Source organism: Gobius niger, assembly GCF_951799975.1.
Source record: "Gobius niger genome assembly, chromosome: 13".
Taxonomy (NCBI): domain Eukaryota; kingdom Metazoa; phylum Chordata; class Actinopteri; order Gobiiformes; family Gobiidae; genus Gobius; species Gobius niger.
The window spans coordinates 9,642,999-9,655,177 of NC_136864.1; the positions used below are offsets into that span (position 1 = coordinate 9,642,999).

The following is a 12,179-nucleotide window of genomic DNA, read 5'->3' on the forward strand; positions in this document are numbered from 1 at the left end:
ACATGAGAGAAAAAACAACAAATACGACAATATGTAAATTTAATGGCCATTTAACTAGGATCACATTGCTAACTTGATACAGAATTTAAAGAATAACAAGTCATTCAAAGTGCAGCATACAGTATCTATATGTCAATCAAGAATTAGTCTAAAAATAAAAACAACATTGGGGGAAAACATCCTTTACTTGGGTAAATAATGTATTTCCAGACAACAGCATCTACCATCTCTTTTCTGAGCCTTGGTTTGAACTTTGGCAAGTTTTCACTGCGCTTTTCTCCTCTGAATACAGTGAGTTTCTTGCTGCTGTTATTGATTACATATTTGCTCTCATAAACTGTACTTTTGTTTGTATTTAATGATGTATTGTTTGACATGTGCACCCCCCCTCCCCTCCCCTATTGTTTTCTCTATTTCACGTCTCCAGCACGTCGCAACAGACCGGATGATAATCAAGTATTCTGTGAGCACTGTATTTCTGCACAAAAGCATTGTTTCAGTCAGTCTTGATGTAATGTCAAAACAACATTGTATTTTTCCCGCGCCGGCATAACAAAGCGCGCACCGTGGAAGTTTCCCGGCGAAAACCTCCCACTGTTAGAAAATATTACAAAAGATACGGCTTCCAAAAACACATTTATTTGTTCATTACCAACACTGGGAAAGCTTTCGTGTTTTCGAAAGCTGTGCGAGACATTGTGCTGCGAAAAATGTCAGTGGTATGTTGATTACTGTCAAATTAGATCAAATGGCGCACAGCATTGAGTCAGCGTCTCTCTCAATATTTTACTTTTCCAATCATTTTCGCTGCGTTCTTATGTTTCTTATGTACACGTTTATTCTGAGTGCGCGTTGGTGTAAAAGAGAGGATTTATTAAGGCTCATAAAAAGGAAGAGTTGATAGACAAGAACAATGTACAACAAACAAGTGTGTCCTCATAAGGCAGTACTTACATGGCCATCTCGAACTGGTCCAGCCACTTCTTCTTGACCTCTCTGGTTTTGAAGAAAAGTTCGAAGCCCGTGTGCCCCTGCTGATGTGTGATGTAGAACCCGTAGCACCACTGAGGAAGAGGGCAACAGTCAGACATTGATATCACACAGAGATTGTTATGACCCAGGCGGTTTTAGTGCTATATAGGAAAGCAGGAAGCAATAGAAAGGACATCACATTAATTTCAATTTTATATTATTTATTAACTCTGGGGAGAAAAGTTGTCTTGCGTAAATGACAGAACACATAAAGTTGATGAGCAGCTATAAAAAAAAAAGAGGGAAATGGAATCCAAATATCTAGGGATCCTAAGCTCTCAAACTCATAATTATGCTGATTAAATTTAAACAGCATACACCTAGAGAAATTGTTTTCCATTAAGTGGAGGAAAGTCTCCGCCTGTTCTGTGTTGTCGAAATTACCAGCTAAGTCTTTATTGTCATTTATTGGAACTTGCCATTTTCAAAACACGCAAGACAATGACAAATGAATCGGGGCACCGAGGCACAGGTGAAAAGCCAAAGCTACAAACTAAACGGACTTATAATGATTAGTACATTAGTACATTAAAGGGATATTTCAGGATTTTTGACATTGGGCCTCATTTCCTAGTTATGCAGAGTGTTGTTGATTTCTGGAGATTTTTTTTTTTTTTTAATTCATGCAGTCCTTGTATTTGAAGAGTTTAGTGGCGCTAGGCTAGTGCTAGGCTAGCGTATGTCTATGGTAACTAGTAGCCTGCATTAAAAACAGTCTGACTGAAATCACTTTTAACACCAGGCTGCCGATAGAAATGTCTGTGTTGACTGATTAATTGTTTAAATATAACCATTTTGCATTTAAAATAACTTTGAGCAGCATCAGCTTCCTGGTTGTGAGTTACGCAGCGACGGAGTGATCTGCTAGGTTACCGGATCTACAGTAGTTTGTTTATCAGCGGCCGGCATTACTACACGTGGAATTCACAAAGGAGCTTTCTACAAATCAGATATGGCAACTTTTGGAGGACTACCCCATGATTTTGAAGAGGTTTTTAAAGCAGGCTACTAGTTACCATAGACATGCGCTAGCCTAGCACTAGCCTAGCACCACTAAAACCCTTCAAATATAAGGACAGCATGAATTATATCTTCAGAAGTCAACAACACACTGGGAAACTAGGAAATGACACTCTATGTCAAAAATCCTGAAATGTCCCTTTAAATGCAAATACAGTAGTAGAATACAATTTGAATTACAGAAAATTTTGATTAGGTCATAAAACAATATAACATGGTCTATGGAAAAGTCTTTTTGCTTGATCAACCCCAACTTTACTAATAAATACAAGAATTGTTATTTTCAACATTTTTGCTAAACAGTCTGGGATAAAGCCAACATTTCGCTCCACTCCTGCCCAGCATTGCCTCATAACCCCCTGCCTCTCCCTGTAGCTGCGCGAGTATAAACCTTGCCTATGGCGCTGTATTATGGATCATTTTCCAATCGATTCTCAAATCTCGTGACTTTTGGCCCCGCGCTAATCTGCCCGGGCTCGTTGTGTCGCGTGCGATAACGGCTACAGCTCGTCTCCGATTGGTGGAGACGCGAAGAGGAGAGTTTTAAAGCCGCGGCGAGTCCTAAATCATTGATGGGAGAGAGGGTGCTACAGCGCTGAGGCTTCATTTAGTACAAAATGATCTATAGCTTTAGGCAGCCTTGGAGGAGCGCGCACATTTATCAGCTGTTATTAGCATGTCTGCCCCTCGCTGTGTGTGTGTGTGTGGTGGCTTTATTGGCGGGGTACAGCGTCTACTTAGTTGGTCACACATGCACAGCCAAGATATACATCAAAGGTGGTTGCTATTGCTGAATTAGTAAAAGAATAGGACATTATGGTAAGTAGCAGCGGGCGTTGGATCTGTCTCACAGTGGAAAACATACAACTATAGGGGCCCAGACATGGTGTGGGAGTTTTCTGATGCCAATTACTATACGCAACAGTATTTATTTTTCATCCATTAAACTAAATCAAGAGTCACAGGTTGTTGAGGTCTAAAAGTTTTGTGTTTTCAAATACACTGCCCAGCCATAAAAAAGTGTCCACCTGGATTTAAAGGTGCACGACGCAACCTTCTATGTAAAAAAATATGTTTAAAATATGTATTTCACCTTTCATTGACCCAGCAGATGCTTGAGTGGTCAACATAGCGCCTTTACTTACCATCCTGACGGCCTGCAGGACGCTACAGGATCAATTCTTTTTGGGGTTTTCACTGCTAATTGAATGGTTACATATACATTCCATTATAAAAAAAAACCTACCAGAAAAAAAACTGAAATAAAATTGATCGTGAAGCATCATAGGAGCCACCGGGATGGAAAGTAAAGGCGCTGTGGGCTAATCACCCATACAGCCACTGGGTCACTGAAAGGTCGAATACACACGAATATGAACATTTTTTACAGAAAAAGTTACATAGTGCTCCTGTTTTGATCTGCTGTAGTTGGGCTCACATTGTGAAATAAAGAGTGGTTCAGGGAGCGTGAGACATCATTTTCACACATGTATTGACCACAGAGATCTTAAACTTCATTGAGAATCCTTGGGATGTGCTGGAGAAGGCTTTACACAGTGGTCACACTCTCCCATCATCAATACAAGATCGTGGTGACAAATTAATGCAAGTGGATCTTTTGACATTGCAGAAGCTTATTGAAACAATGCCACAGGGAATGCGCACTGCAGTTAAAGCTTAAGATGATGCAACTAAATGGTCAGGCAGTGTACAGTGCAAACATAATAGTTTTTCAAGTAAAATTTGATTTATTAACTAAGGATGAAGGGCAATAAGATATTTCATCTTCTTTTACATGCAATACAATGTTCTTTTTTATATATATATACAGTATATTAAGTACAAAGACTCCATTGACTTGTTCCATTGGCATATCATTTTCTTCTCAAATCAAGGTAATAATTCAATAAAAAGTAACTTATTTTTAAATTAGATCTCGTAGTGTCTTAGTGGAGGTTTATTCAGCACTAATATCTTGTGGAAACAGTGCTCGTGTTCATTTGTAATCCTGATTTCCACATGTGTAAAAAAAAAAAAAAAGTAAATAAATGGAAAGGAAAATAAACAATAGATTTCTAATTGCAATAAATTAAACCAAAGTCCACAAAATGTGTCTTAGCAGCACATTTAAAGGGGCTTGATGCAATTTAGTCATTTTATGCTCACTACTGCCACCTCAGGTCTTATGTGTAAGTGCAGCTTCTATATTAAGTGCATGACGGCACTTCAGACACGAATTAACACCTTTTTGAGTGACAGTGCAGGATTTTAGAGGCAGTTGTAGTCAGGTCTGGGCTCATTCTACACATTAGGACATGGCTGGAACATGCAAGGGGAGGAAAATACTTAATTTTAACATTTTTAAACTCCGTATAGTCCCTTTAAAAATAGCACCTTTTTAGCCTCTCTGTCAGAGGTGGGGTTGTTTGTGACCTTGTAGCAGTGCAGATCCAGGACGTCCTTCATCTCATAGTTGTATCCTCTTCTTTTGCAAATGATCAGAGCGATGTCAAATAAGAAAATGTGCCTAAAAATAACAAAGACAGCTTTAATAATAGCGCTATGAAATGCATACATTTACCTCAACTATGTGTCCCTTTTGTTTAAACGCGATGATTAATGGTTTGTGTTTTGCATAATTGCATTTTTTTTCGAACCCAGAATTATCAAACGTGGTTAACATCCAATAAAAACATGGACATTTCCTGGTCTAGCGCCGAGGAGTGATGGATGAGAGCCATGTTTGATTCACAATAAATAATAGCAAATCTGAGACCATTTGTATGGCAAGCTGTAATTCATTTTTGCAGTATTAAAGATTGGATTCGCGCCGGATTTGCAGCACGTGCCAATTTTCCAGCCGCGTTGATGAAAAAAACGGGATACACCGGCCGTGATTGTTGAGGAATTTGATTTGGCGTGTGCTTATGACTCCCATATGGAAATTGTTCCCGAAAAGGATCGTATTTAAAATGCATTGGAATGTATAATGTTTCATGTGTGGTGGTGCTGGAGACTTGGCAGGAAGCAGGAGAGGTGGTGTAACGTGGCAAATGGGGGTTACCTAATACTATAATAAATGCTATGATGGTACACATTATGTAAGGTGTGGTCAGGGTTGATGTAATTACAAGGCAAGTTTCCATTGGGGAAGTACACCGTAGATCGGGTAAGTATGACACGCTGTTTAATGTATATCGAGGCTTTCTTGAAACGCCGATACCAAAAGTGCAAGGCAGTGGGGACAATTTGGGGACAAATATTGTGTTAAAGGGACTAGATGCAAGTTGGCCATTTTATACTCACTACCGCCACCTCAGGTCATACTGTACCTTCTATTTTAAACTTGTGCATGACAAGACCCGAAGCAGTGTTAATTTCGTCAACTAAAAATTGGACTAAAACTCATGAGACTAAAACTATGACTAAAATCATCCAAACTTCTATTGACTGCCAAAGGAACAGCTCTGAGGTTTGTTCATGTGGGAGCAGCTCCATGAAGCAGAGGAACAAGGTTAAATATGATTATAATGAATATTATAAATGTAAAGTCTAAAATTGCATGTAAATTTAGTCGACTAAATTTACATGCAATTTTAGTCGACTAAATCTCGACTAAAATTTAATTACATTTTCGTCAAAAGACAAAAACTTAAACAAAATTAAAACATGACTATATAATATAAATTTTTGAATGACAGTGCAGGATTTTAGAGGCAGTTGTGGTGAATAGGTCTGGGCTCATTCTACACTTAAAAACATGTAGGGGGAGGAAAATGTTACATTTTTACATTTTTAAACTCTGTATAGTCCCTTTAACGCTAGGGCTGCTCGATTATAGGAAAAAATAATAATCACTATTATTTGAGTCATAATTGAAATCACAATTATTCAAACGATTATTTGCTACGTTATTTTTATTTATTTATTGACATACAGTATATAAATTTAAAAAAGCTAAATATTTGGACAAATAAAACTAGACAAAGTGCTCAGGAAGTCGATGATGAATTAGTAATTGGGGGGAAGGTGCTCTTTGGTGTTTGGGGAACTAAGACTCAAACAAAAAACCAAGGCACTCCTCCACATTATAATTCTCTGTTTACATTTAAAAAACCTTTATTTTGCTGGGCTGATGAGTGTTAAAATCTTTCAAACATAATGCTGGTGTCTTCCACGCATATCTGCTCCAAACAAGCCTTTGTCAAATTATATAGACTATGCTCATATTTCTAAACTAATAATCTATGTCACATCTGCCCCCTGCTGGCCAGCCCTAAAACCTGCCCACTGAAACAGAGCGACCTGATGACCTCATAAAACAGCGCCAATGTTTTGATTTATTTATTTATTTATTTATTTATTGGTTTATTTGGTCGGGACAGTGCATGTTAATGAACATACATGGGTCTCATGCATGTAAACAAGCCACACCGGATTGTAGCCTTGGGCTAATTTCCATCCGTCGTCCCCCATGCACACTCTCAAACACACTCACATTCATCATGGCCTATTGTACATGTTTTTAGTGGTAGGGGAAACCGGAGTACCCGGAGTACCCGGAGGAAACCTACGCAGACACGGGGAGAACATGCAAACTCCACACAGAAAGGCCCCGTCCCTGGTGGGAATCGAACCCGGACCTTCTAGCTGTGAAGCCTGAGCGCTAACCGCTGTGCTACCGTGCCGCCGGACAAAATGTCGGACAAAAAGTATTTTCCATTGGCACGTGAAATGTGAAGGGAACAAAAATAATCAAGTGGCATGAAATGATGCTTTTCCTGTTTGCTTTGAGCTGCGTTAGTGTGACTTGTTAGAGTCAAGAGTTATTGACCCTTTTGCCGTTCTCCATTCAGCAAGAGCAACTTATTAATATTGTTACATTTTTTCCTGCGACAAATACAACAGTTCATCACACAGCGCTGGTAGTTCAATGGATTAGTTGCGCTCTTTTAAACAAGAGACTTTCTGCACTTCGGATGGACTAGCAGGAGGGCATCCTTAATAATTGTTTTTTTCTTGATATGCAATTTCTGTAATTGTTTAGCATAACAATCAACATTTTAATTGAATTTCGATTAATTGCACAGCCCGAGTTAACGTTGAGATTGATTTCTGTTTCAAAAAGTAAAAATTCAATTCACAGGGCCAAATGGTAATTTTGACTCCGCTCGCCTACTTAAAGCTGCATTATGCAACTTTTTTATGTGGAAAGAAAAGTTGATATTTGCGCGTAGTTGACCTTGTAGTAACCCATCGGCTGTGTGAGCGGTCATCATGGCAATTTTACTTTTCATCCCAGTGGTCTCTAGGACGCCCAAGGATCAATTGATTGGAAGGTTTTCATCACAGATGGACCCTCTCATCAGAAAACCTACAAAACAATTGATCCTGGAGCGTTGTAGAGACCACTGTGATGGAAAGTAAAGGCGCCATGCTGGCCACTCATACAGGGTCATACACTGGGTCACTCAAGGTCAAATACGTACAAACATCTACTTTTTTTTTCCTCGGAAAAAGTTGCATAATACACCTTTAAATGCAACTTTTTATGATCTCTTGGATTCTCTCATCATGGCAATGGCATATCCTGTTTGTTTTTTTTATCCTCAAAAACAACAATCAGAACGTGCTTGTATAAGTCTAAACTACAGGGTTATCAGGTTCTTGAGATAATCATAATGGGGTATTTTATGTATAATGGACTCACCTTATGTTTCTTGACTATATTAATTTTTTCATGATAAAGAAGAAAATCAGTTTACATTTTATTGTTCGCATCAGTACAGCCCTCATCAAACACTTTTCTTCTGTAATTGTTTGCTTCGTTAGTGCACGAGAAAAGTACATCAATCTCAATCTGCTGTACAAAACACGGACTTTAACAAACTTTCATAAATTTGGAAAGATACAGTGGCATCATTTTATTTTTCTCAGCTTTAGTTGAAAGATTCCCAATTAGTGAAGCAGTGAAGCAGCTCTGGAAACTTCTCCGCTTTGCTTCCACATACAAGCACTAGTTACAAAAGTACAAACTAAATACAGCAGCTTTTTGCAATTAGACAATATAGAGTTCAGTTGGATACTTTCTTGTGAAGGTGAAGAAATGCTGTACTTTAATAGCAATTACTAAAATGTAACTTTCAATTCATGAACATACTTACATACAGTATGTGCAGGCAGAGTAAAATAGCACATTTGTTGCTTAATTAATTCACTATATTGCTCTGCCCAATCCCGTCAGACCTTGGAAGCTAAGCAGGGAAGGGCCTGGCAGGACTTGGATGGGAGACCGTTTGGGAACACCAGGAAGCCTAGTGAATGTAGTGCGTGAGTGAGTGGTTGGTGGTGGTCGGAGGGGCCGATAGCGCAGACTGGTTGCCTGGCTTCCGTCAGTCTACCCCAGGGCAGCTGTGCCTACAATAATAGCTTACCACCACCGAGTATGGAGTGAACAAATAGTGCAATGTAAAGCGTCTTTGAGTGTCCAGAAAAGCGCTATATAAAACCAATGCATTATTATAGTACTGTAAGGTGCTGTGCTATATTGTGGCTTTTTCTCATAGAGCGTATTGTTCTACAAAAGTAGCACCAAATATAAACCAAATCCAAACCAGGTATTAGGGCTGGGCAATATATCTATATTTAAGATATATCAATATATATTTATAAATGAGATATGGAATTAGACCATATCGCATATATCGGGATATTTCAAATTAAGCTCTTAAAGGGGCTAGATGCAAGCTGGCCATTTTATACTCACTACTGCCACCTCAGGCCATACGTGTAACTGCACCTTGTATATTAAGCTCGTGCATGACGGCAATTTGGACTCGAAGTAACAACTTTTTGAGTGACAGTGCAGGATTTTAGAGGCAGTTGTGAACAGGTCTGAGCTCATTCTACACATTAGGACATTGTTGAAACATGTAGGGGGAGGAAAATACTTAATTTTAACATTTTTAAACCTTGTATAGTCCCTTTAAGTTACCAAAAAGAAACAGGTAGTCTAAGCCGATTTTTAAAAAGTTTATCTTAAACTGAGCACCTTATGTTGTTATATCTTTATATATAAATGTTGGCCTCAGAAAGAGATTGACCTTTATTTTCTAGGCTATTTTTATTATATTTATATATATTTTTTATTTAAATGTGCACCTTACGGAACTTTGTTATACAGTGTTTATGTCTACATTTTATAGTGAGTCTTCAATAAAACGACTCGTATTTGGCTTTGACTTAACAGTTCATTTCACAGGCCTCACTTTGTGGAAAAAATAACGGGATATATATCGTATATCGTTATTCAACCTAAATATATTGGGATATGACTTTTAGTCCATATCGCCCAGCCCTACCAGGTATAACTACGAATAGAGCAGTATAATGTACGAAATAATACATAACATAGTTCTAATACAAGATAACCATACTGTCTTAAGTCTAGCACTGCAGAGGAGCTTTGGCAGTGTAACTTAGCACACATACCACAGTTCCTTATGAGACCCTACCTGTCCTGTTTCCTCTTGTCGACGCTTGACACCAGCCGCACCTCCCCGTCTCCTTTGGGCCGACCGTAGGCGATCAGAGGCTGGTTCTGAAAATCACGAATCACAATGTTTCCACCTCCTACAAAACTAATGGCTTATTCATGGCTCTGCGGCATTCTGAATTTGCATATGAGCATATAGGAGCCTTAGGTTTGTTTACTGTATGTGCTTTTGCTTGAAGGAGACTGGGCCGCAATTAAAATGCTTCCATTTCTCGCATTGGGAATGGGGTAAAAAAAAAAAAAGAAGAAAAAAAATCCTCTAATTTCTCCGATTTAAAGTCTAGCTATTTCACTTATACATTTACTAAATTGAATAACTGAAATCAATGAATCTGCCAAGTGAATTTCAGCTTAACATTTTTCAATTACCAAATCTATTTTCTTATTGACTTATCATTGTGAACCCGTGATTTTGTGATATTACAATTGGGAAGGAAGAAGCTAGATCTACTGTGTAAAACTGCCGTTAGCGTTAAACTTAAAAGTCCTGACCAAGTTCTCGATGCACCTCTGGTACTGGTCGATCTCCCTCAGAGTCTCGTTGTCCCTCTTCACCTCATTCACGTACTGAGCCAAGTCCTGCGCAATTAAACAACCACACATAAAGATACATAAGTTACAATTTTACAATAGAAGACCCAACAGAGCAGAATGAGGAGCATTGATTAAACCAAAAACAATAAACTATTATTGACAGTGAGCTGAAAGGAGGTACAGTTTATTAGAGTAAAAGGTGCATTCTAGTATTCTGCTCTGAGGATTTGACTCTTACCGAACTCTGGTTACTTCTCTGTACCAACTAAATTTGACTTTTGAAGTACCACAAGTTCATAGGTTTAGATATGACAGCCCATAAATGGTAAATGGCCTCAACTTAGTATATAGAGCTGGGTACCGTTGCATTTTTTCGTTTCCAGTACTTTAACAATACCTAGTTTTTGATACCCATACCTGAACGATACTTTTAACAACACCTATCGCGACAAATTGTGGCAAATGCTTTTGAAATAAATAGGGCAAAAATAAGGAATAAATGGGAAATAAATTGGAGGGAAATAGGGAAATTATTAGTATTAAAATTGGCAAAATGAGGGGAAGAATGGGATAAAGTAAAAAAAAAAAAAAAAGGTAAGTAGAGCAAAAAAATGGGGCAAACATTAGGCAAAAAAATGAAATAAAAAATTTGAAAGAAATAGGGGCAAAAAGATGTTTTTGTAAAAATGGGGAGAGGATTATTTATTTGAGTTGAAGCAGCCAAGACATTTCCTTTAGTGCTGTCCCTGGACCGACAGCATCAAAACTAAACATCTAAAGATATTTAAGATTTTTTTTATTCATTGCTTGCTTTCGATACTTTAATATTTTCAATACCGGTAGTAACTTTTTTCTGATATCGTTTAACAGTACCCTTTTACCGAAAGCGCTTTACATCAAGGAGCCACTCACACATTCACACTCTCATTCATACACCAGTGTACGCAGACCTGGAGGCAAGTGTCTTGCCCAAGGACACAACGACTGTGTGCACCTGCAGGATCTGGGATTTGAAACCCCAACCTACCAATCATGAGACGACCTGCTCAACCATCTGCGCACACTTGTTCCATTGAGTTGAGTTTCCCCAACTTTCTCCTGAACTGAAGTATTATTTAAACATTATATCATGTCACAAGTGTCACAATATCACTGAGGTTTTCAATTTTACTGAGATTTACACTTTTTATTCACATTTAAATTTACACATAAATGGCCTAAGTGCATTGTAACTAAAAAATGGGCTAAGTAAAAAAATAAGTAATGATTTTCGTTCCATTCTTGCGCTGCATTGAAATGGTTTAGTAAAACATCACAATGCTGTTATTGCAATTTTCAGTTATTTATTAGTTTATTAGTTTATTAGTTTATTAGTTATTTATATCAATTATTGCCTACATTACCCAAGCGTAGGCAAGTACCTCTTAAAAATGTAGCACTGCATCTGCCCAAAATCAGGATCAAATCACTGATGTCAAGTAAGTGCAGATTTGTGCTGCTCGGGGAAAGGGGAAATGAACGAGCGTCGCCGTTCCTCTGTGATGGATGGGTTTTCTGACACAAAGCTGAGTGGCAGTCGGCATTTGGAAGTATTCACTAAATCAAAGCTAACAAGCTCAAATCACAAAGATTACAGGCCATTACCGGCAACAGGCCACTTACTTTCATGGCGTCGAGAGCGATCTTCAAGTTGCTCTTTTCCGCAGCGTCGTGAGTGTGTTTGACGAGCTCCTGATAAAAAGACAAGAGAGATATATAAGGCATAAACATAAAATTTAAAACAAAAAGCCTTATTACCTGTTTTTGCTTGATAAAAGTGAAAGCAAAACCTCAATATAAAACGAAAAGTAACTTAACATTTGTGCGATAAACATTGCTATGCCCTCCAAAAATTTTCTGTCATACCCCTATAGTTACAGGACAGATTGACCTGTTTGACCGGCTTTCCTGTGGCAGAATGGTCAGAGTAACCTCATAGGGTGACACCCATTTCACAGTCTCTTCAGTTCAGCCTTAAAGTGATAGTCTGGAAGTTTAA

General features: G+C 38.3%; 1 protein-coding gene across 1 annotated transcript in view; it reads right to left on the reverse strand.

Moving 5' to 3' along the window:
* Positions 1-12,179, reverse strand: part of LOC306973117 (guanine nucleotide exchange factor VAV3-like) — a 73,317-nt gene that overhangs the window by 45,734 nt on the left and 15,404 nt on the right. The window contains exons 11-15 of the mRNA XM_079569939.1: positions 11,804-11,872; positions 10,100-10,186; positions 9,567-9,652; positions 4,447-4,579; positions 955-1,064 (exon numbers count right to left, since the gene is read on the reverse strand). Of these exons, the coding sequence (XP_079426065.1) occupies positions 955-1,064; positions 4,447-4,579; positions 9,567-9,652; positions 10,100-10,186; positions 11,804-11,872 (485 nt within the window). The remainder of the gene's footprint in view (positions 1-954; positions 1,065-4,446; positions 4,580-9,566; positions 9,653-10,099; positions 10,187-11,803; positions 11,873-12,179) is intronic.